Source organism: Artibeus jamaicensis, unplaced genomic scaffold (assembly GCF_021234435.1).
Source record: "Artibeus jamaicensis isolate MK-2021 breed Jamaican fruit bat unplaced genomic scaffold, CSHL_Jam_final contig_64, whole genome shotgun sequence".
Lineage (NCBI taxonomy): Eukaryota > Metazoa > Chordata > Mammalia > Chiroptera > Phyllostomidae > Artibeus > Artibeus jamaicensis.
Window position 1 is genome coordinate 10,075,655 of NW_026521911.1, and position 25,371 is coordinate 10,101,025.

Here is a 25,371-nt window from a genome sequence, read left to right on the forward strand (position 1 = left end):
AATGACCCTGTCAGGCACTCACAATTTCTACCTTAAATAACTAGCCAATCTGCCTGAGGCCACACAGCTTACTCAGTGAAGAAGCAGAACAACACCGTAGTCTCTCTGACTTCAAAGCCCAAGTTCTTAACTGGCAAATCTCCAATTATGGACTGAACTTCCCAATCAGAAAAGCAGTCATGCGTTTGTGGGAGGCATGTAAGGAGGGAAGCATGAACATAAAGATATTTTCACATGGCTCTTCATAAGACATTTTCTCACTCACCAACCAGAAGTGTTTTCTAGCAGGTAGCCATTAAGTACACAGCACAGAGACACCTGAGGCTGCTCCTTACTTTGCAAAAGTGCTTTCTTCAGAAAAGCAAAATTGTGAATTTTTAAGTAACTTAAAAAAATTGGCACTGGAGTTTTCACCAAGCAACATATAAAAAAGATTTCTTTTAAAAAAGTAGACTTGGCGCTGCAGAAGTGGATTAACCAGCATCTTCACATCTTTAACCTTTCACGTGCCTCTGACGCCTTCCCGAGCTTTGTATTTCATTCCTCGTTTTTACCAACACATTGATTGTACATTCAGTATGTGCCAGTCACTGTAGCAGGTGCTAAAGGTACAGAGATGATTCAGACAGTCCCTGACATTAAGAAGTCCACAGTCTCATGGGGTAGACAGAAACACGGACAGATAATTTCCACACAGAGTGCTGGTGACAGTCACAGGCCCTGGGAGCTAAGCGGGTACAGAAACCTGACCTCCCTGAGGGAGTCAGGGAGGGTTTCCTGGAGGTCGCCTGTGTCTTAAGAAAAGGAGGAAAAGGACATGCAGGGACAAATAAACCAGTACTTCAGGGACAAGTAATTCATGGGAGTAACACTTTTAAGCATGACAAGTTTATGGAGTGAGTGGTATAATTATTCTCATTTTTTTTGGGAGAGAAAACTGAGGATCAAAGAGAACTTGAGTAATTTTATTTAAGACAGCTCATTTCTACCTTTGCACAGCTCTGTTAGAAAGTCCTTTCTCACACTGAACTAAAAACTTGTAACACTGAGCTATAATTTCCACCTATAAGGTTCAGTTCTATTCCCTAAACTTTTCTCACAAAATCAGAACTGCTCCCAGTGATGAGGAGAAGGAGGACTGTTATACTGATGACTTGATGAAAATAATGTAAGAGGACAAATGGATAATTAAAATCATATCTTTGATGGTTGTATCCAATAAAACAAGTGCGATGTATTTGACAAAACGCATATATTAAAATTTTCACACAAGGATTTAAAGATTCCACTTTATAACTCAACTTAAATTTCAGCTTTATAAGGTCAAAACAAGCGAGGATGATTTAAAGTGTCAGCGTGCGAGAGCAGTTTACATTAATGCTACATAGAGATAGATTAGCTCCTAAAGGAAAATCTCTGGGGGGCAATAATGAACTTAGATCCTCTCCGTCCTTTCACACTTTCCTAATTTCAAACACTTGAATTTGGCAGTTTCTTTACATTCCCTAAGTAGATTTATCTGTTCATTTATAAAGCTGAGCTGAAGACTATATTTGTGAAGAATGCTATTGAGAGCAAGGAACACAATTTAAGGAAATTAAACAAAATGAATCTCTAAGTTCTCCATTAAAGTGTTCCTACTTTTATTTTGGGTAGACACCCCACTGAGTGAGAAAACAGCACCAACCCAGTCAGAGAGACTGCAAAGGGGGCCCTGCTATGGGCCTAGACCCAGATGGCGATCCTTCCCGATCCTTCCATCAGAACGGCACTCCCCACTCTTCAGTGCTGTTGAGCACATCCCTAAGGCAGTTTGAACTCTTGTCTCTAAGAGCTTGTCAAAGAATGACATTTATTCAATACCATTTAAACAACAGCTCCAGGGTAAGATCTATGGAAGGTTATCTCTCTACTCTTTCCATACAGATTTGGCAAGTTTTTGGATTAAGAATAGCAACTAGCTGACAACCCTTACAGCTAGTCTTAAGGGCTGCTATTCTTAATAGTTGACAACCTGCTGTACAAGCCAAAACATGGAAATATTGAAGTCACAATCAGACACACAGAGAGTCTGCTCACGTAACTCTGATGTGAACCAAAGCCAAATATGTCTCTCTAGGAGCAGTGTAACATAGGAGAACAAACAGGATTTTTATGGTCAAACAGACCAAGGTTTGGCTTTATCAGTAACTAAAACAAAGCTGGATGAATTTTGGCAAATGACTGAACACAGTGGCCCTCACTTTCCTCTTCAGTTAAAATAAAAGAAGAACTATCACACCACTTCACAGGATTGTTATAAGGGTTCAATTTCAGGTAATTTATTTAAAGTACCTCAGACAGTGTCTGGAACAGAACAGATTGGGAGCTTCAAAAGTGTCTGTTGACTACATACTGATAATTTTTTATTACCATTAATAACAATAGTAACAAAAGTAAAACAAATTGAGAACAAATGATGCTTCCTTTTGTGCCGGACAGTTTTTGAAAAATAATTTTGTCACTGGGTTGTTTTTAAGCCTCTAAGAATGTAGAACAGGTAATAGAGTGTAAAATCATACTTCTCAGCATCCTCTGTCATTCTTTCTTCTTCTCTTCCTTCTTCTCTTCTTCCACCTCTTCTTTCTTTTTTAGGAAATTTTCTAAGAGTTTAGTTGAGCCAAATTGATGACATACACAGAAGCAAGATCTCAAAAGCTCCCAACATCCTCTATCTTTCAAGGAATAAGTAAACAGGATACCACTGGGTATATTCTATAACATTTTGTTGTCCAACATTTTTTTCTCATTCTATTTTCCCACCTATTCTACGAAGGTATCCATCAACCAAGTTTTTCTCTGGACCAATAAAAACTCACCTGAAAATGATATTCGTATGGGAACCGATGTTTTTGCCTCCATACATAGTAGTGATCCAGGAGGGCCTTGGTTTCACACCCCACTGTTTAAAACAATCATCTGAAAATTCCTTCAAGTCCCATAAGTGAGGTTCAAACATGTCATCAATCCCTTTTGTACAAAAGGGCATAACCATTTCTGTGCAGGCCTGAGAAAGCAAACCAGAAGAATCTAGTGAAAAATAAGGCACAAAGAAGTTGAATAACTTGTCCAAGGTCATACAGCTAGTAAGCAGCAAAGTCAGGGTTGGATGTCAGGCAGTCAGGCTTCAGAGCTCCTGTCTGTTAGCTCTGTCCCACACCACCTCTCATGGTGGCTCAACTAAGAAGACACAGAAGTTAGAGCTATATATTCCTTCCCTGTAAACTGCTTTCTTTCACATCTATTATCATATTCAATCCTCAAAACCACTCTGGAAGGAAAGTATTCTTATCATTTTCATTGTACAGACGAAAAAAGGCTCAGAGAGAATCGAGTTAGACTCTCCTTCTTATATGTGTCCATAAAATGCTTCCTTTATAAACCTTACAAGATCAGTTATAATATTAGTGATGTTTCTTTCTCACAAGGTACATTTGATGGTAAGAGCACGTCTTATTTATCTTTGTATCTTTGCAGCCCTTCTGTGCCTGACCCATGGTAAGTACTCAGAATGCAAGTCATTTATTGAAGAAGATACAAGATACAAGAAACACTGTACATACAACAATGACACCTCAGTCCCCTTCAAACTAGGCACCTTGGGACTTCACACGATTCTCTCATTCATCATCAACTACTCCATCAGATTTTCCTGATTCTCATCAGTGATCCGAAATCTCTGCCCTTTCAAAGGTGATTTCAGTTTTGGAAAAAGCCAGAAGTGGCAGGGCACCAAATCTGGGCTATAGGGTGGCTGAGTCATGTGGGTAAAGGGGTGTTTCACGAAAAACTCCACACTAACTGTGATGCATGAATGGGCACATTGTCGTGATGAAGCTGCCAATCACCAGTTGTCCATAGCTGTGGCCCTCTGAATCATCAAATAGTTTCTACAAAGGAATGTTCAAGCTTAATATAAAATTTGTTACAAACTCATTGCTCTGTTTGCTTGGTCATTTTGAATGCTACAGCCACACAGTGCACATGCTCACTCAGTGGCATCTACCACCCTCACTGACTAATACAGTGAAGGCATCATTGTTCACACATGCGCATTCCAGCCCACTCGTCTTGGCTACCATTCATGTTTCCAAACTGCTCTTGTTAATTAACAATGACTGCAGTTTTTCCCGACAGATATCCACTTATTTCAACTTTCCTGTGTTTAAAATTTTTTACGATAAAGTGGTAGGGGAAAATCACAGGCAATGGAATCATAACTGAATAGCAACAACAATAGCTACTGATTACTGAGCCCTGGGTTTACAACCATCACATCACTTAATTTTCAAGCAATCCTATCAGATGTGTTATAGTCCATTATTTCACATGAAGAAATTGATTCTTGGGTTAAAGCACTTTATTCAAGGCCATCCAGCTAATAAATGGCAGGACCTAGATTCAACATCAGTCTTTCTTGTTACAAAATACACATCTGAGCCATTATGCTACACAGCCTAGGCTGTAGCCCCTTGTAAAACTGCAAACAGCCCCAATCGCAAGGAAAACACATTAAGTTTCCATCCTCTGCTAACACCTTCACATGAACCCAGTAGTTTGGTCTTTTCTCATTTCATATGAAAAAGATATATATAACAGGCAAGTTCTGATAAAATTTTTAAAAAGAGAGACAAGTGGATCCAGAAAAGAAAAAGCCTGGAGAAAAAGAACTCAGTTACCCCACTTTAGAGAGAGAGTCTGGGCAGCAGGAGCAACCAGGCCTGGGCCGGTGATGTGCTCCCATCAGGGAGGGAGGTCAGTGAAGAGAGGAGGTAAGTGGCTACAAGCAAACACAACCTCTCAATACAGTTCTGCCTAGGACCAGCTTCCAGAAACACTTCCCTGGAAAAAAGGGAAAACTTGAAAAGACAGAGAAAAAGAATCATAGAAAAAGTTAAATGCCACTCCCCACATGTATTCAGCACAATATTTCTATGTAATGTTAAATGACATTTGGTGTTTGTTTCATAGTCAATTTTAGGAAAATTATTAGCAAATGTGAACAGTTTTCTTGACTGTAGGATTTCTCAGAGCCTTTAACATTCTCAACTCAGTGTGACTTTCCAAAGGGGAGATGGAGTATGCATTATTCCCAATACTTTTTTTGGAAATATTAAGTGTGAGAAAAGTCAGAAATTATGATGTCCAAACAACTGGATATTCCATACCTTATAAAAGTAACTATGAGACCACACACTAGGGTTTAGAGGGCACATAGAGAAACAGAATTGTGCTAAATGAAGAGCTTCACAAACCCACTGAGACTAAAATAATGAGGAAATGTAAGTCAAAAAATACCTAGCTCATAACACTTTTCTCAGAAAATCTTCCTAAGAAATATGCCAATCAGAAATACCCAGGAACATATGGAAATCAAGAATCAAACACAGAATTTATTAAATTAACTATTTCCAACAGATGATCAGCACTGTGTCCTGTATGTGGACACCAACAGCAGATTCAGCTCTTTCAAAACGCAGCCCAAAACTAGAGTAGACACATGGATGCAGAGAAGAGCATTATGTTCAAGCACAGCATGGGAGATGAGGCAGGGAGACAATGCAAGCTGGGTAGGGGGAACAGAGGGTGCTGACTTGCAGCAACAAGTGGCCTCAAACTCTGGAAAAGAACAGTAGCAAGTGAGTGTGACTCACATGTTGGCATCAGATCCCCTCTCGGCACTAGAACACTGGGCCTCTGTCAGGCAAAGAAAAGAGGAGATCCCATGAATAGCATCTGAAAATAGCAGTTACTGTCGCTCCTTAAAAGACACAAGCCTGGCTGGGGAACAGCACCGGTTGACAATGCTTGATGAACAGTTGAAAAAAACCCTACAATTGGTTATTGGTATCATTCTCGAGCTTTCATTATTACAAATAAGCCCAAAATATGTATACTTGGGGCTAAATATTTGCATATGTCTTTTGAGATAAATTCTTAGAAGAAGTACCAGTTCAAAGGAAATAGCATTTTTAAAGGTTTTACAACATTCTTATCAAATTGTCCTATAGAAAGGAAGTAACCATTTATAATTTTATAAATATATTAGATAGAAAGCCAGATAAATATCACTTAATTATTTTTTGCAAAATATTTTAAAAGTTACCAAAGGTATTTTATTATTTCAGGTGGCTCCAAAGTTCTTTGCTAACTCAGAGACTACAAATCCAAGCATCATCTTCTGGCATGAAAAACACAATCTCTGCATATCACTCTGCATTTTCTTAACAATTTTGGTAGCAAAGAGTGAAGTTTTCCAAGAAATATTGAAGTTATGGTTAAACCTTAGCACTATCCCATATTTATTTAAAGACTGTAGTAATTCGAAAGGAGATATTCATATACTTTCATTAAAGATCTGTAGGATGCACAAAATGTTAAGTTGAACCCTGTGAAATTTCCATGTTTATAAGTCAAACAGTCAAATATTGGCATATTTGGGTTAAGGTCATATAATACTTCAACTTAAGCCTGATAATTTGCAGACCTTACCCACTTTTGAGGGCAAGCACTCAGTCTGTTGATTGTTTACTTGGGGGCCATGATCTAATCAGACAAGAAGAAGAGTCCCTGCCAACCACTTCCACCCAAAATACTCAGCACGAAGGTAGCCCCTGTACTATATTTCCTATTTATTTTGTGGGCACTGGCAAACAGTATCTTCTAAACAATTTCTACATGAGGCATTGCTTAAGGCCATAAATTCACTTATTTGGGGTCAGCTGTGACTGAGGCTGCTAGTACAACTATTCAATGTCCCTGGGGGCCAGGTACTTTCCCTAGAGTGGCACAGGGAGAAACATATAGGGACAGTCCCCATTTCATGGAGGAATAAACAGTTTAGAGAGGTCTGGCTACAGACACATCACTTAAAAACTGTGGCTATAGGTTCTGAACCGAGACTCAGGCCACAGAGTCCTGGGAATAACAATCTGTCTCCCTCGTATTACATAGTAGCAATAATAGCTATTATTATTATTTGACATAAATTTAGTGCCTAATTATATGTCATCCTATTAAACCTTATTACTTATTAATGACACTAATAAGTATTACAATTACTATTATTCCCATTTTACAATGAGAAAACTAAAACACACAGTAGTTGAGAGACTTCAAAGCCACACAACCAGGAAATGGAAAAGCTGAGATTCAAAGAGACTTCCTCGGAAGCTCCCATTTGTAATCACTAAGCTACACATACTCAACTTGGCATTTTTAGTGTATGAGATCAATAACAACACAAACATTACCTAAGTACACCTGTAATCTCATGCATATTTATTTATTTATTTATATTGATTACAGGTGACGTTCAATATCCTATGATACTAGTTTCAAGTGTACGTCACAGTGGTTAGATATTTATATAATCTATAAAGCGATCCCCCAATGTCTAGTACTCACCTGGCACCCTCTGTAGCTACTACAATATTACTGATCATATTTCCTATGCTGTACTTCACATCCCATGGTTATTTCCACAGTTAATTTTTATACAAATTTCTTTTATTCTTAGATTGTCTTTATATTTTTCCAAGACGGTTTTTTAGGTAAAAACTTGGAAGGGATTCTTGGGCACTATAAAATCATAAAACTTTTTTATTATGCTATAGTAAGAAGAAAACTGTAAAACAGTAATAAAAGGCTTAAGAATCACATGAAATAGACTTAATTCACTTTCTACTTCCTGGAACAAAAGTAAAATAATCAGGAAAAAACAATAAAGAGCATTAGAAGTCCATTTTAATAAGTGTGGTTTTTAAGAGGGTAGAAATCATGGAAATAACAGCACATTCTAACCTTAGCACTAAACTGACCAGCTCTGCACCCAAATATTTAAGTTCTGCCCCTTGAGCCCATGAACACCACCAGAGAAAGTAAAAGTAATGATTTCCTGAAAAGCCTTGTGTCCCCCACCTATAAGGATAAGCATTTGAATAAAAGAAAGAAAAGGGAGGCAAAAAATGTTTAAAAGATGAAGGAAAGAAGATAGTTTAAATAAAAAGACCAATCTCTCAGAGAGTAAGGCCCATCCACATTAGAGAAAGGATTAAGCAGATACATTCAGCTTTTCTAACAGATTTTCATTCTCTGGGGCTTCAATACCCCTCTCACACTCACTCAGATAATCACATTAGTTTTGTCATTAAAAGCTCCCTTTTCATAGAATGCACCTAAACCGCTTAAAACCACCCAAGAGAGGTCGCATACATTACCAAACCAAGACAAACGGAAGAGATTTTCCACTTTATATCTTATTATTTCGCAACATCTATCTGCATGCTCAGAAGGATAAGCTAAAAGATTGGGTGAGTTGCCAGCTAAAGAAAAATGATTCCAAAATAAATAAACTCTGCAATATCCTTTAAGAGTGCTCTTTAAGCTGAGAAGAGACCTAGTAGTTTTTTGCTAACAGAGCAGTCCACTGACAGAGGTGTGTCCTATTTCCCTCTTCTCCTCTTCCGTGGGTTCTATCAGCCACATCCATGATTACTTCTGCATGAATACTGCAGCTGCTGTTAACAGTAAACAAAGCAAATGGAGTCTCAGTGTGCAAAGTCCAATGACAAATTAGAAAGAATGATACTTGAGTTGACACAGAAAATGGCATTCGGTCACTGCCCATGAATCCTTCAGAACATTACAAAGTCCAGACAGAACTGGAAATCACCTGCTTTTTACCATAACCCAACTGTTGTTTATTATCTCAGCATCCTAAGTCAGAGTGGGATATAAAACTCAAACTCATAGACACAGACAAGAGTATGGCAGTTACCAGAGGGAAGGGTGGGAGATTAGTAAAGGGTATAGAGTGTCAGGTATATGGTGATGGAAGATGATTTGACCTTAGGTGGTGGGCACACAAAATATACAGATCATGTACTAGAGAAATGTACATTTGAAACCTATATATTCATATTAATGAATGTTACCCCAATACATTTAATTAAAAATGAAATAATATAAAAGGGAAACTTTAAAAGAAACAAAAGAAAAGGACAGCTGTTTGTCAGCCCTTTAAAAAGGAGGAAGTGTATCAGAGGGAGGAGGAGTCCTGGTTAAATGGAACTATCCAAGTGAAAGAGAGGACCCGACTGGGTAGTGTTCCGGGGATTAGTGGGCTGGGAGAACAGAGAGGGGTCAAGAAAGGAGAAACAGAATGAACAGTGAAAGAAAGTGATCTGAAGCTACAAGTCTGGGAGTGAGACATGTAGTAGAAAATTCTGAAATCATTTAGAATGAAACTGAAAATTGATGTAGTCAAAATTTCTCAAATAAGAGGCAAAGAGAGGTTATTTTTGGTGGGGTACCAACAGGAAACAGAATCAAAATATATTACAAGCAATCAACAATTCCTAAAATGTCAAAATGAAGTATAAAGGCAATAAGAAATAATTGAAGAAAATGACAAAAACTCATCCTGGATTAAAAGGTAAAAGTTGACTTTGGGACAGACACAAAGTTATCTTGTCTTAAAAATGAACTTTTATAATTCATATATACAGAAGCTAAAAGAAAGACAGACTGTGCTAAATCAAAAACAGGTGACTAAATATGTGAGATATACTCCATTCGCTTTGAGTGATTATTTAAAGGGGGAAAATAGAATATTTATTTACATTTAAGACTCAACAGAAAAGTATCTTAAAAGGAATATTAAAGAAATGGGAAAGAAACCAAAGTTAGACCGTACACTGTTCCAAATCATAAACAAATGAATACTAAAAAGCTATATTCTTGTAGCTTTTTTTTTCTAAATTGGGGTTGGCAAACTACAGTCCCCAGCCAAATCCAGCCCTCTGACTATTTTATAACTAAGTATTATTGGAACACAGTCATCCTCATTCATTTATACATTGTTTATGGCTATTTTCTGCTACTTTCTTAACTATACTTCAGACTTCAGTATCTGTGACACAAACCATATGGCCCACGAAGCCTAAAATATTTATTATCTAGTCCTTCATAGATAGTTTGCCAAACCCCATTCTAAAAAACAAGAGAATTCCCCATGTTTTTACCATCTGACAATTCATTTGTTCTCAGGTGGGCAAAGATGCAGATGTAATTATTACTGTGGATACAGAGGACAAAATTAAATCTGATGGCTGTCACACTGTGGCCAGCAATCCACCGAAACCTTTAGACAAGTCTTGTCCTACCCCAGTGCAATGTGGTAGATCATAGGCTCAGAACAACGGTAGGCCTGAGTTCAATTCTACATCCTTACCTCTTCGTTGAGCTTAAATTTCCTCTCCATAAAACTGGGATTATGCCTCCTTTTCTCACAGTACTTTTGTGGGGATTAAATGAGATAGTGTCTAAGAAAATGCTTTGTAGACTTCCAGTCAAGATAAGCAGACAAGGCTCACCACTTCCACAACCACATCAAAATTACAACTAAAATGTAGAACAACCATCACTCAGAACCATCAGAAATCTAGTTGAATGGAGGTCTGACGATTACAGAATTAAAGAAACCACATTCATTGAGACTGGCAGGAGAAGCACAGTGCAGCACAGGCTGGTCCCACACCCACACATGGTGGATAAAGATTGGGGAGGGACATCTTGGGAGCAAGGAGTCCCAGACCTATACCGGGCACCCAGCCCAGGATTCCAATGCCCGGAAGATAAGTCCCCACAACTTTTGGCTGCAAAAACCAGTGGGATCAGAGTTGGTAGAAGAAAATGCTAGAGCCTCAAGCTGTTCCATTGAGAGAACCCACACATTGACTCACCTACTCAGTCACTCCATCTGAGTTCCAGCATTGGGATAGCAGCTTGAAAGGCACCAGTGGCACACAGGGAGAAACTGAAGTGTCTGGCACCAAGGCAAGCAGAGGCCATTGTCCCTTTCTAAACTCTCCCCTCACAGAGCTGATAAACTGGGGCCATACCTAAGACTCCAACAACCTGGATAACACTGCCTGACTTGCCTTGGAGAGCCCTAGAGACTCTGGCTCATCCATTTTATGGGGCCCACCCAATCTGCTTTTCCATAGGAATGACTGGTCTTGGCTCACACTTCACAACTTCCTAAATCCTCTCAAACAGGCAACAGCTGGCCTCAGTGAACCCCAGGCCCAGCACTAATGGACCAGATTAGATCCACAACATGGCTTCACCTGGGAATCTCTAATCCCAGCACAAGTAGAAGCCACCTCAGGTTGCTTTATAGCTCAAGCAGGGTACCCCAGAAAAAACACAGGATGGGGCTGAACTTGGCCTGCACCACCCAGGAAACCCCAGGTTCAGTGCACCCAGTAGATAGCTACAGATCACATCAGAGCACCACCACACTGCCCCTACCCAGCTGACCCTCCATGGAGGGCAGAGTTTGGTGGTCAGTGGTCACAGCCAGTTCTCCCAGCTGACTAGCCTGGATAAATCCCTCTCATTGATCTGCCAATAGCAACCAAGGCTCAACTACGAGAGGAGGGTGTATGCAGACCACAGAAAGAGTGTACCTCAAGTACACAGCTTGGGTGATAGAGGAGGCTATGCCACTGGACTCTACAGGACACCCTACTATATTAGGCTACACAACCAAGACATGGAGTCAGAGCAGCTCTACCTAATACATAGAAACACACACAGGGAGGCTGCCAAAATGAGGAGACAAAGAAACATGGCCCAAATGAAAGAACAGATCAAAACTCCAGAAAAAGAGCTAAACAAAATGGATATAAGTAATCTATCAGATGCAGAGTTCAAAACACTGATTATAAGGATGCTCAAGGAACTTAATAAGGACCTAAGCAGCATACAAAAGGTTCAGTCAGAAATGAAGTCTACACTAATTGAAATAAAGAACAATTTACAGAGAAAAAACACTAGAGTGGATGAAGCTGAGAATCAAATCAATGATTTGGAACATAAGGAAGCAAAAAACAACCATACAGAACAACAAGAAAAAAGAATACAAAAAAATGAGGGTAGTATAAACAGCCTCTGGGACAACTTCAAGGGGTCCAACATTCACTTCATAGGGGTGCCAGAAGGAGAAGAGAAAGAGCAAGAAACTGGAAGTCTACCTGAAAAAATAGTGAAAGAAAACTTCCCTAATTTGGTGGAGGAAATGGATATGCAAGTCTAGGAAGCACAGAGAGTCCCAAACAAGATGGATGCAAAGAGGCCCACTCCAAGACACATCATAATTAAAAGGCCAAAGGTTAAAGATAAAAGAGAATCTTAAAAGTAGCAAGAGAAAAGAAGTTAGGTACCAGATGGTTGCCAGTTGGGAAGCAGGTGGGTGACAATGGGTGAGAAGTGAAGGGATTAGGAAGTACAAATAGGTGGTTACAGAATAGCCATGGGGATGTAAAGTATAGTGTAGGAAATGTAATAGCTGAAGAACTTACATGCATGACTGACCCATGGACAGGAGCAATGGTTGGGGGATTGCCTTAGGGAATAGGTTATTTGGAGTGGAAGGGGGCAAAAGTGTAAAAACAAGGACAACTGTAATAGCAGAATCAATGAAGAAATAAAGTGCTTTGTAAATAGTAAAATAATATGAAAGGAAAATGCATTATTAGCACATAGACATATATGGAAACAAATTAGTTCAGATTTGGTTTTTCTCGTTATTTTGATTCAGGTTTTCCTACCATGAGAGAGATCTGCTCTTTTAAATAATTTTGTATTATCAAAATTCAATTTACTTCAAGACACATTGACCTCAGGCCTGGTATGTGCGAGATACCCAGTGGTCATTATACTTTCTAGAGGGAGAAAAATATCTCTAACAGCAATCGAACTTGTTCCATTTGGGTTACAAAGTTTTAAGCAAGGTGTGCATTCAATAGTTCAAGGGGACAGTTATAGTAAAAGTGCTTTCGAGATCCGGTTCTTGTATTACCAATTCTATTTACATTTCCAGCACTCATTCCAGTTGCAGAGTCAGTTATATTCTCTAAACTTAATAACTATCAAGTTGGCCAGCCTTTGTTTTTAAAACTAAGAGGAATGTTCTTTACAATGGCATCTTTTAAGAAGAGCACATACAATAACAGATTTTGGTCTAAAATAAACTTAACATTTATGGTGTAATGTGTCTTTACACTTTCCAGAGTATATTCACATCCAATATTTTATCTGATACTAGTGTAACCTTAAGGAAAATGTAAGTATGAGTATCCCATTCTGCAGAGGAAGACACGAAGGCTCAGGAGGAAGAGAGCCTTGCCCAGATCACACCACTGGTGAATGGTAAAAGGATCCAGAGTCATTGCTCTTTCCACTCCACGCCCCTGTAGGTAGATGACCCTTTATGATGTATGTAGCACTATAGTACAGAAGCAGTTGCCTGAATCACAGTGCTATGATAGCAGCTGCCACTCATTAAACACTGACCGTATATTACATAGATCTACATATCTCACATACATCACAAAGATTAATAAACTGAATATGCAAAAGGCATAGCACAGGACTTGTCTCAAGTAATTACTCCATTTACACCAACTGTTGGTCTTATTTCTAAGTTATATAACTCTATAATCTATACACTTTACATCCATTATTCAAAAATGATGATAAAATAATTGATAGCTGTTAATGAGATAGAGACTAGAAATCTCAGTATAATAGAATGGAACGTGTTTTACCCAAACTAAATCTCTAGGTTTGCCTTGACAACCACTTAGAAGTTCTCCTGTCCAACATAAATGCATTTACCCAGCCACCACGTGAGGATATTTCATCCTGAACCAGGCTGCAAGCATGCCACCGTAAGAGCCCCCCAGGGCAATGACAGGTTGATTTGCAGCTCCCAGGATTGTCCTTTTCAAGTGTTTGATTAACTCTCCAAAATCAGCCAGAGCTTGTTCTGAAGTCAGAAAATTCAAGTGCCTGGAATCCTAAAAAAATAAATAAATAACAAAGAACACGGGTATGAGTGTGCAGATAATAGCAGCTTAGGCATAGTGCAGATCCAGAAAAAAGCCAGAGTCAGATAAGCTTTTCTCCAAATAGGCTTTTAGGCAATTGAGTTAAAATGCCTGGTCAAAGCCATAGCAGTGCTGATTTAAAGAGATTTTATGTTTGTAGAGAGAGCATAATGTATTTTGCATTCAGATATAATTTCTATTAAATGTTTTTTACCAAATACCTTGCTGAGTTTATAGAAACAATAGAAATGGATGTAAATATGTTTAACAGCAAATGTCATAGAATACAATACTAAGCTGAATAGATAACTGCTATAACTTTTATTTCAAATCTTCAAACATTTTAAATGGCTACCATGTAGGCAATGGTAAGCTAAATCATGTGGAAAGCTGAAGTAAGAATTGTTACTAGAAATGAAATTCACCCTTCTTTATCAGAAAAAAATTTAAGTCTGATATACCAACTTCTAAAACAAATTAGCCTGCCTATTGTAAACTATAAAATTCAAGTTAAAAAAAAAACAACCTATGGAGCAACTATTTTCAGGCGTTATAAAACAGCAACACGAGACACAGAGAGCTCAGAGAAGGACACTCATAGAGTAAGTTCCATGACCATCTAGGTCTCTGCCCAGGGGCCATTTTCCCACTGCAGTGTAGGGAGGTGAAGCTCAAACAGAGTCTTGCTAAGCTAGGAAGACTAATGAGATATCTCCCTTTATAAGGTGAAGCCTAATTCCTCTATTTTTAAACTTGGGCTGGACTTAGTGACTTGTTTCTAACAGATAGAATGTGACAGAAATGCTTTGTCACTTCCAATCTTAGGTCATAAAAAGCACAGTAGTTTCACCTTGCTCTTCCCATTGTCAACTTTGAGGGAAGTTGGCCACCATGTTGAGAGGCTCCTTAAGCAGGCCTTTGTAGAAACCCGGGGGAGACGAGCTCAAGCCTCTTGCTAACATCCAGTACCAGTCTGTCACTTACATGGACCCTCCATGAGAGGAGAGGGACCTCCTGCCCCAGGCAAGCCTTCAGACGACTGCACCACCAGCTGACATCTTAATTTCACAAGACCCCCTGAAACAGAACCACCTAGCTGAGTCACTCTTAATTCCTGTGAGATAATAAATGGCGGCTGTTGTTTTAGGCTACAAAGGTGTGAGGAAATAGGTACACAGTGATTGATAACTGCTATGGCTGCAGACCTCTTCGAGGCTACCCTATTTGGCCTTCACGCTTTGGTCTCACCACTCTGTTTGACTCCTCCCATCATCTGGCACATCGGATCACACAGTTCCCATCGTTCTATGTGTGTCAGCTACTCCTTCAGCCTTCTGACTTCCTACCTCCCCCTCACTGTCTGGCACTACCCCTCACTTTGTTTTCACAGCACTTGTATTCTTGAGAGAACTTTTTTTCCAATTCTGGAATATTTGTAATATCCCCCAAGTGACTGAGGAATTTGTTAGCACACAAAGAGAAGAAGTTTATCACAGAGAGCTCTCAGCTCCATTTTATTAACAAAGCATGAACCATAGGGACCCAGGAGAGGAGGTATGTTTGTATCTGCCACAAGCTGACTTCTTCCCAATGGTTTCAGGACTTGTCATCTCCCCACAGTCAGATAATTATGCAAAATAATAAGCTAAAAAGTAATTTCACGTGCAGCCCACAAATATCAACAAATTGTCTGCTTATCATTTATGACAAAGGAGTTTTTCTTTATTTATAATACAGGATAATAAAACCTCTGAGGACAAAAATAAAAAACTCTTTTCAAAACAGACAGTTCAGAAAAATAATTGAGCTCAAAATCTTCTAACTCAGAGTTCCTCAAAAGCATGGTATGTGTACACTGGCGGTATGTATAATGATCTTAGGTATTACACAAATATTTTTAATTTAATAGTTGTTTTAATATAACTTAGAAAATATAACTAGTACATAAAGCCCTTGTTAAGGTAGTGCTAAGGTTGAAAAGCGAACTGCTTAAGGGAAAGCATTAAGTAAATAACAGCATAGATGACAAAATCACATAGCCAGAATCACAAGGGTATCACCGGAATGACGCAGCTGAGCAAAAGGTGTCCTGGTGTCCTGGTTTATCAGGTGTAGAGTCTATGGCCAAGGCCCAAGCTCCTTGTGAGAACGGGAAAGGCCAAAAGGGAATCCAAGTGGCCAGCTGGCCTCAATGAATCATAGATTGTCCTTAATTTACTAAAAACACCTTATTAGACAAACATTTGAGTTCTCATATATTTCCCAGTGGTAAAGGGAATTATTGAAGTGTGTAATTTACTGATGTTTTAGAAACAATGAAGAGTTCTCCCCACAGTCTCTACAGCCATAGATTAAGACTCACCTGGGAAGACTAGCCTCATCACACTGACTTAAAGACTGATCAACATTAGAAATAATAAAAATATGGTTTTAAAAATCATAATCTGTTCAAATTACATTTAAAAGTGAGAGATAAAATACAAATAATAGAAATCTTAGGCAGTGCGATTAAAGCTATTATGTCCTTTTTACAGTACAACTGTAATTAGAAATTGTTTTAAAATTTACACAAACTTTTAACCTACAAGTGAAAAGTATATTTACTTTGGGTGTGTTGGCACCAAAAGGTAGTGACTTTCCACAGTATCTGTGTTCAGCAAACACCAACAAAGCTTTCATTTCCTCAGCCACATCCCACATGAACCCCTAGGAAGAATTTACAAATTCAGAGGATAAAATCAGGATATCAAAAAAGTCATTAAACTTTTTTATGACTCATATTTAAATGTTAAATCAGACCAAAAAGAGGTCTCTGAAAACTACCTAATTTGTATTTGTTCTACAAATAAATGAGAAAATTCCTATTTCAGTGTCACACATGAGTCTCACACTGTATTATAGTGAAACAATTAAAACTCAGCACAAGATGTTTAACCACAAGTCACCCCAACTCTCCTTATTCTGATACTGTAGCCATAGAATCAACGTAATTTCTAAAATAGTCTTAAAATTGTACTGTTTGTCAAATAACCTAATAAGAGCTGAGGATATCTGAGTGCACTGTCTACTCTTAGACATTTATAACATAAGAGAGAAAACAGTACACATAGGCACACCCGACTCACTTAAGGTTTTCGTATGAATCTTATGTGCTGGAAAAGAAATAGGAACTAGCACTAGCTAATATTAACTGAGTGCTTACAGTGTGTCAGGCACTGTTGTAAACATTTTATATAGTATCAATTCACTTAATTTCACAACAATACAAGCTATGCATTTTGATTACTCCCATTGTACAGACAAGGTCACTGAGGCACAAGAGTTTAAATAACCTGCCATGGTCACACGGCTAGAAGTGGCAGCACTAAAATTCACACATGGGCTATCTGGCTCCAGAGCACAGTCACCCAGGGTTGTAAGACATTCTTATTCTTATTTCCACAGACACTGCTGGTCATCATTAATCAGTCACTGCAATTTTTCACTCATATCAGTGGTGTCCTCAGAATGTTCTCAACAAAGCATTCTAGGCAGCCAACAAGCACCGATTACATTTAGATTCAGCATACATTCAAACTATTTGTCATCCCTACTGCAGATTTTCGCTTTTAATGTGCTGCTCCTCCCTAACAAAGATTAAGAAATTCTAAAAGTTTGTGTTTTGATCAATAATGACAATTAAAAGAGCTGCTGTATGTGTGTAAAAATGAAGAATTTGACCTGATCTGTGATGATCTCAATAACCTCACTTCTCCCTACTGTGATCAACACCCTACTCATTCCTGCCATTTATCTCTAGACCCTGTAACACCCAGCTCAAGGGCATCATCCTCTGCCTGCCACACCGTGGCGGTGCTTATCACTCCCTCCTCTAAACACCACTGTGCTAGGTACAGATCTCTATTACTGAGATGCAATATTTGCTTACATGTGTGTCTTACCCTTACCAGACTATGAGATTATTAAAGGTAAGGACCATCCATCATAGCAGCCAGACCTCTGTGGACTTGACCCCAGGCTTTGAGAAGAAGCAATTTATTTGAACTGATTCACATTGTAATAAGTGATTATTTGTCTCAACTTCAGTATTTTATTTTTCTTTTTTTTTTAAAGATTTTATTTATTTATTTTTAGAGAGAAGGAGAAAGAGGGAGAGAAACATCAATGTGTCGTTGCCTCTCACACACCCTCCACTGGTGACCTGGCCTGCAACCCAGACATGTGCCCTGACCAGAAATCACACCAGCAACCCTTTGGTTCACAGCCTGCACTCAATCCTCTAAGCTGCACCAGCCAGGGCATTATTTTTCAAATGAGGCCCATGTAATACATTGACATTTAGTAACATGATGTGTCTGCATTGCTCTAAGTGCCTGATTCTTATTTAGAATAACTTTATAAACTAAACTTTCTTATTATACCATATAACAGATGAGAAAGCTGAGGCACTGAATAAGAAACTTGCCCCGAGTCACACAGCATAATGGCAAAACCAAAATTCAAACCTTATCAGTCGGCTGAAGTCTTCATTCTTGACTACTATGACATCCTGGCTCTCGAAAAATGAATGTCCAGAATATGTGAATACGTAACTAGAACACTTTAGGAAGTGTGAAAAGGTGTGTAGGGCTGGGAAAGGACCAGCATCTGTCCTTCCAGGAACTGGCTCTGTCTAGCCAGTCCTCTGGAATGCTGCTCCTACACTGTCTACTCCCTTCCACCACTTCTGAGGTCAGACTCCCCAACAAGCCTTCAGTTCACTGCAGCGCCAGTGAGACCAGCGAGGGCTGGGAGAGGCAGGAACAGCCCCCAGCCTATGATACAGAAAAACAGGAGCTGGGGACATCCCTGGACTGGAGAAGCTGCCCTGTGGCCTTGGCACAAAAGGGAAGTCACACAGAAAGAGAAAGGCAGACAAGGCAGACTCAGTTGTTTCACAGAATACCAGGGCAGGCATCTGACAGAAAGTAAGTTCTGATTTCACTCGTCTCTGATCTAAGAGAATAGCTATCCTAGCTTCTCATTTCTCAGGGAATTGTTTTATTTTCATGTAACATATTTATACCCTTCACATTACTAAGGAAATAATCAGAAATGTGTCAGACAATAACACAGTATAACTGGGTTCATATCTTTGCTTTCAGTTTAGTTCAGTTCAACATTTACTGAGACATCCTGAGTACCAAGCACAATGTCAGACATTTACAGTGGAGAAGATAGGATTCAACCCCCACTTTAACATAATTCACATCTAGGTTTTTGGTAGAACAGTTACATTTTCTAGTCATAGCTCTGGCACATATCATGTGTCCTTCTAAATTAAGTCTTATTAAAGAATTTAAATATTATTATAAAAGAAAACATAGAAATGGAATAGATAATAGATAGATAATAGAACATAATAGATAATTGAAAACATAGTAAAGAAAGCAAGCTAACAACTATACCATTCTTAACCCTCATAAATATAAAAAATGATAAAATAGTAAAGCTAAATTCAAATATAGCTACAACTTTAACTTTGTCAGTTCCTATTCAACAATTAAACTTGTATATTTTCTTTGCATTGGCTTTGATCAGGATTTATTCATTCATTTACTGAACAAATATTTACTGAACACCTACTATACACCTACCAGTCCTGGACTCTGTGTCTTTAATACTAAAGAAACATGAAAATTTGTGCCTTTGTATTTACATTCCAGAGATCATAATATAAACAAAATTCAAATAACTACATGCCATAATATTCCTGTTTCCATTTTTCTCATATCTTGTTTACTCTAGAGATAAACTATAATAAAAAATATTTTAAAATTCAATTGTCTAGATATAGTATTTCATTCTTTTCATGAATAATTCATTAAAGCTGAACATGCAGGCTTATTGGGTATCTGTATTTATTCTTTTGTGAACTGCCAATTCACATTATTTTGCTGTTTTTCTATTAAATTTATTTTCTTGTTGTTTTTTAAAGAACTTCACAATTAAGTGCAGTAATATTTGGTCATATATACTGCAAAATATCTTTCTAGTTTATAATGATAAAAGATAAACAAAGTATAGGAACTTTACAAATCTGTACATACCGTATTGTTGCAAAACCAGATCATGTCCCCTTCATTACCAGTGTAGAAAAGTATGGACCTGCCCCCTTTCTGCCACTGCTGAGCAGCTATTAGGTAACGCTGTTTAAAAGTTTTATCAGTCTTAAATCCAAAATGATCAACCTATGACAAAAATGAAACAGACAAAACACATATTACAAAGGAAAATAATTAAATGAGATCAACAAAAAAATAAATTTATTCTTTCATTAAAATCAAACTATGCTATAAAAATCATGAAAAGTTAAACTGCATTTGATTTATTATTAGTAGCAATATTGATGCTGTTATTTTCTTTATATTGTAAACTAAAGCAATGTTATTGGTGGTCAAGATTTTCAGTATAAAAGATACAATTATAAAATCAAGTAACTACTTTAAAACATAATAATATTAAAATTGAATTGGAAATACTGATGTGAACCCATTAATTTAAAAAATTTATTGAATTTATTGGGGTGACATTGAATAATAAAATTACATAGGTTTGGAATATACAATTCTAAAATACATCATTTGCATATTGTATTGTGTGTTCACCACCCAAAGTCCGTTCTGCTTTGTCTCCATTTTTCCCTCCTTTACCTTCTTCTCTCTCTACCCCTTTTTTCTTCTGGTAATCATCATACTGTTATCTATGTCTATGAGTTTTGGGGTTTGGGGTTGTTGTTTGTTTGTTGGTATTTTCTTGTTTAATGCCTTCACCTTTATCACCCAGGTTCCCAACTGCTTCTCTCTGATAGCTGTCATTCCATTTTATGTGAGTCTGTTTTTTTTTAATTTGGTGAACCCATTAATTTTTTAAGGTATAGATATCTCTTACCACCTGAATTTTCATTATTCAAACTTTCAATATCAAAACAAAAAATAAACAGACCACTGAAATGTCTTTAAACATTATCACTCCAGCAACGTTTGATATTTCATGGTCCCAGATTCTGGTGTCTGACCATTCTGGTGTCTGAGGGCCTGTTTGTAATGTGTCTGACTGACATTGAGACATGGAAGCTATGAGATAAAGCTATGCACTTTGCTATTCAAGGAAGCAAGAAAGTGCTCAAAAATCAATAAAGTTATGTCTAACAGGCATAGGAACCAACTATGAGAGATTACCACAGAGTAAAGTTTTAATAAATTGAATAGAAAATAAATTGAATACAAATAAGAATAATACTTGTAATTGATTAAATATTCAATTCATGAAAATTCATTAGTCCATAAGGATATCCAAAAAGAGAAAGCAAGAAAAATAGTCATTTTCACCATATAAGGTGTCTATTAAACCAACTCCTTTGAAATTGGGAATAAAAAAGGTAAAGAACTCAACATTTAACCTGCCTTTTCAGCAGAATTGTATTTCGCTGTTTTTACTAAACAGTCCCAGTTGATGAACAGCATTAAAAGTATTAGGAGAATGGATGACAGGGAAATAGCCGTTCATATTAGTGCCAAAGTCGTAGCATAGAGAGTTCTCTCTTCTCACAAAGGGAACCTGTACCTTCACAACATAAGGATCAGACCATCATCACCTTACTCTACTGATCAATGTGAGTCAGCCTCACTGACAGGCAGGCAGGGGCCATGTATCACTTCACATGGTACAGCACAAAACACAAATCACCTAGGATGAATTCCTGACAAAAATGTTCAACTGCATCTTGCTTCAGCCTTTAGATCTAATTTCCAGTTTCCAGGAAATACACAGAGTAGAAGAACAAGCTAAAGACATTCTACAGAGGCAATCAGAATGAAAAATCCAAAAGCGGGATATTTTACAAGACAATGGCAAGGCGATGTTTAATTTAAAAACATATATGCACCCCTGTGTTCAGTGCAGCATTATTTACAAGAGTCAAAGTATGGAAGCAAAATACTCAATAGATGAGTGGATTAAAAAAGTGGTGGCGCATACACACAATGACACATTACTCAGCCATTAAAAACAAAATCTTACCATTTGTGACAGCATGAGTGGATCTAGAGAATATTATACTAAGTGAACTATGTCAGAGAGAAAGACAATAATACTATGTGATTTGTTATATGTGAAATGTAAAGAAAATAAAACAGCAAGCAAAACAGACACATAGCTACACAGAACAGACTGATGGCTGCTGGAGGATGAGGGGGTTGGGGCGTCAGCTGCAAAAAGCAAAGGGACTGAGCAGTTCTCACTGGTGGTTTGCAAACAGTCTTGGGGTGCAGAGTACAGCACAGGTGGTGTGGTCGATGCGATCGTAATAACTCTGAGTCGTTTCAGGTGGGTCCTTGAAATACCTGGGGATCACCATGTAAAGTATATTACTGTCTGGCCAATGTCTTATACATTTGAAACTAATACAAAATAGTGTTGAATTTAAACTGCAGAATTTAAAAAGAGAGAGAGAAAGAGAGAACATATAATCCGCCCAAGGAAACAGACGTTCCAGAAAATGTTGAAAGATAAAGCTCTGTGAAATACAGCATCATTCCAGCACATGGCTTGCTTTGCTGCCACTTAAATTGCTCATCTATAATTGCTAGAGACAAACTGCAATCAAATTACAATATATTCTAGTAGTTTTGCCCACTGGGGATGGTTTGATCATGGTGAAATTATCCAAAAGGTAACTTTGCTTGCTTTACTGCCTCAGTGGAAACTGGCACTAGACCACTTGGAGGGATAGGATGATGGCAAGTGTTGTTCCCTGGTGAGGGAGCTTTTCTCTCCTCTGCACAGGACTGAGCAACTAACTAAGCTCCTGCCTCTGTGACTGACAACCACATAGGGAAGCAGGAGTTTACTCTGCCCTCTTCCTCAAAGCATTACCCTCAGGCTTACTGGCTTCAATGTGGAGTCATATTCTAGTAGCTCAGTTGTCACTGAGTCATACCTGATGATTATTTAGGTAGAGCTAGCCTGCTGCAGCTAAACCTTCTAAACAACATTATAAGGAAAGTGTTTAAACTGATTGAGAAAATAAATCACTTTTAAGCACTTTTAAAAAACAGACTGTTTGGATTAAGTAAATTTTAAGAAACATTATAACCAGATGCAATGCACGATTCCAGGTTGTATCTGGGTTGAACAAAGAGATATAGTGATGATTTAGGGACAATCAGGTTAATTTCAATGTGGACTAGGTATTAGATGGCAGTTAAGAATGTATTAATTTTGTTAGAAGTGATATTAGTTTAGCTACATAAGAAAAAATTTATTTTTATAGCTGTACATAGAAGAATTTAGAGACAGAATGTCATATTGTATATAATTTACTCTTAAAAACCTCAGCAGAAAAGTAAATAAAATGAATTTAAAAAAACAAATCTATACCCAGAGAAAAAAACACTGGGTACTGAGACTTTCCAAGAAAGATAATAAAAAATATGTCAAAAATGATAAAAATGACAACAATGTTAAACTTAAATTGAACTTTGAATATATATTTTCCAATTTTCCTTCTGCTTAATAAACTCACCACTTAAAATATAATCATCAAGTCCTATCTCGATAAGGGTCCTGTACAACTACTGACACTTACAGTTACCCCACAGCAGAGCTCCACGGAGCCTTAGGGTCAAAGGGGCTGAATTCCCCAGTGTAGCAGACCCTGTCCAGCGGAGTCTGCCTGTTGTGGCTTAGAGCAGGAATGAAAGCACAGGTGACAACAATCCTGTATGGAAAAAGGGAACAGCACAACTACTCTCTCAAGGGGAGAGTGCCTATGATGCCTCGGCCACTCCCTCAAGAGGGGAGCACCCCAACCCTTGCCTCGACAGGCTTTTATTGTTTTCCTGGTGTCTTACATCAGAGAAAGATTTATTATCTATACATAGAATATTATTGTCTACATTCTAGGTACAATCAAGGAAATAAAAATAACATGCAGAGGGGGAGAGCAATGAGCTCATTAGCTCTGTCCTTGGGAGAGCTCACACAGGCTTTGGAAATTACCTTGAAGATAGACAATACACATTTGTTGCTTTAGACCAGGGTGAGGGAGTTTTAGCAAAAGCAAGCCATAACAGTCTGTAAGTATTTTCTAGGCCTGATTCCCACGGGAGAACTCGGTTTGAAGGTCTGGCTCCTGCCCGCCACTTTGCATCTGTAGGTTTTCCATACAGAGCTGAGTCACATTTGTCAGGCCAAGACAAAATGGTCCCCTACAATTCTTCCCTTTTTTTTTTTTTTTTTGTTAAGGGTGCTGTGGTGATACATTCTACAAGACTTGCTACTTTCTGGTCTCTTTTGTGACCCTGGGCAAATAATTTGTAAATGCATCGTAATATGCAAAACATTATTAAAATCAGTAAACAACCAGCGGCTCTAGTGACCCACAGTCTCAGGTTGAGTCCATCAAACCAGTGTTTTGGGTTTAATGAACCGAGATTATCACTAAGGGTTCGAAGAATCTCCTGTGTAGTTAAGCGTTGAATGTCCTATAACTGTTTGTGTAATCCCAGTTGCAATTTATTGATTTGTCTTTTTTAATTAGTAGAAAAAGCTCCTCTTAGGAGATGTTGAATATCACTCTAGGAGTATTGGCTGGAGTTCCATTGTAGTGGGGTGACACACAGTTTGGAGAAACCAGGATCACAGGTCAGCCGCTGATAGGTCACTAGTGCATCTTGGTGTTCACTGATCCAGTGGAGTGCTGATTCAACTGCAGAAAGTCAAGTCAGGATTTTTTGATCAATCTGGGCCTATTGAAGCATTTCTAAGGTGGAATTGGTTAAGAGAACATCAACAGTATGAGCAGTTTGAACTGACCTAATGAGGGCAGCGGTTGCCATGGCCACAGTAGCTGTGACAATTATAGCAGAAACAATAAATGCAATCAAAGTGCCAACAAACCATCGGACTCTTAAAGAGGCCAGCACATTGTTAAGCGCTATTATGCCGTGGGGATTTTCCCATTCACTGGTTACATTAACTGGCACCCATATCTGAGTTTGTCCTCTAACTATATAAACTGTAGTGAGGCTTAACCGAGTAATATTGAGATGAGTAAGACAGCTGGCATATATGGAGCCTGCAGGAACGGGCAAAGAATAAATTTTTGCTGATTCGTTATAAAAGACTTGAGTTGCCTCTGGAATTGCCAAAAACAAGTAAGGGTGAGAGGTACAAACTGTGACCCGATCTCGTTTTATAGGGTCAATTTGATAAAAACATCCTCGGATACCTTTAGGGTCACATACAATTCTTATATACAGATACATTCTAGTAATAAAAGGCAAGCCCATTTTCCATGAGTTGTAATGCCAAGGGCTAGTGTGGTTGGGAGAAACAATTTTGATTATAGGTGCCCCAGTACCGGGCCCCTCCCACCACATATCAGTATATG

At 38.2% G+C, this 25,371-nt stretch overlaps 1 protein-coding gene across 1 annotated transcript in view; it reads right to left on the reverse strand.

Moving 5' to 3' along the window:
* LOC128628248 (lysosomal Pro-X carboxypeptidase-like) overlaps positions 1-25,371 on the reverse strand; it is a 64,950-nt gene that overhangs the window by 10,940 nt on the left and 28,639 nt on the right. Inside the window, exons 3-8 of the mRNA XM_053670734.1 lie at positions 20,027-20,167; positions 16,542-16,643; positions 13,734-13,907; positions 10,920-10,959; positions 7,860-7,959; positions 2,859-3,122 (exon numbers count right to left, since the gene is read on the reverse strand). Coding sequence (XP_053526709.1) covers positions 2,859-3,122; positions 7,860-7,959; positions 10,920-10,959; positions 13,734-13,907; positions 16,542-16,643; positions 20,027-20,167 — 821 coding nt within the window. The remainder of the gene's footprint in view (positions 1-2,858; positions 3,123-7,859; positions 7,960-10,919; positions 10,960-13,733; positions 13,908-16,541; positions 16,644-20,026; positions 20,168-25,371) is intronic.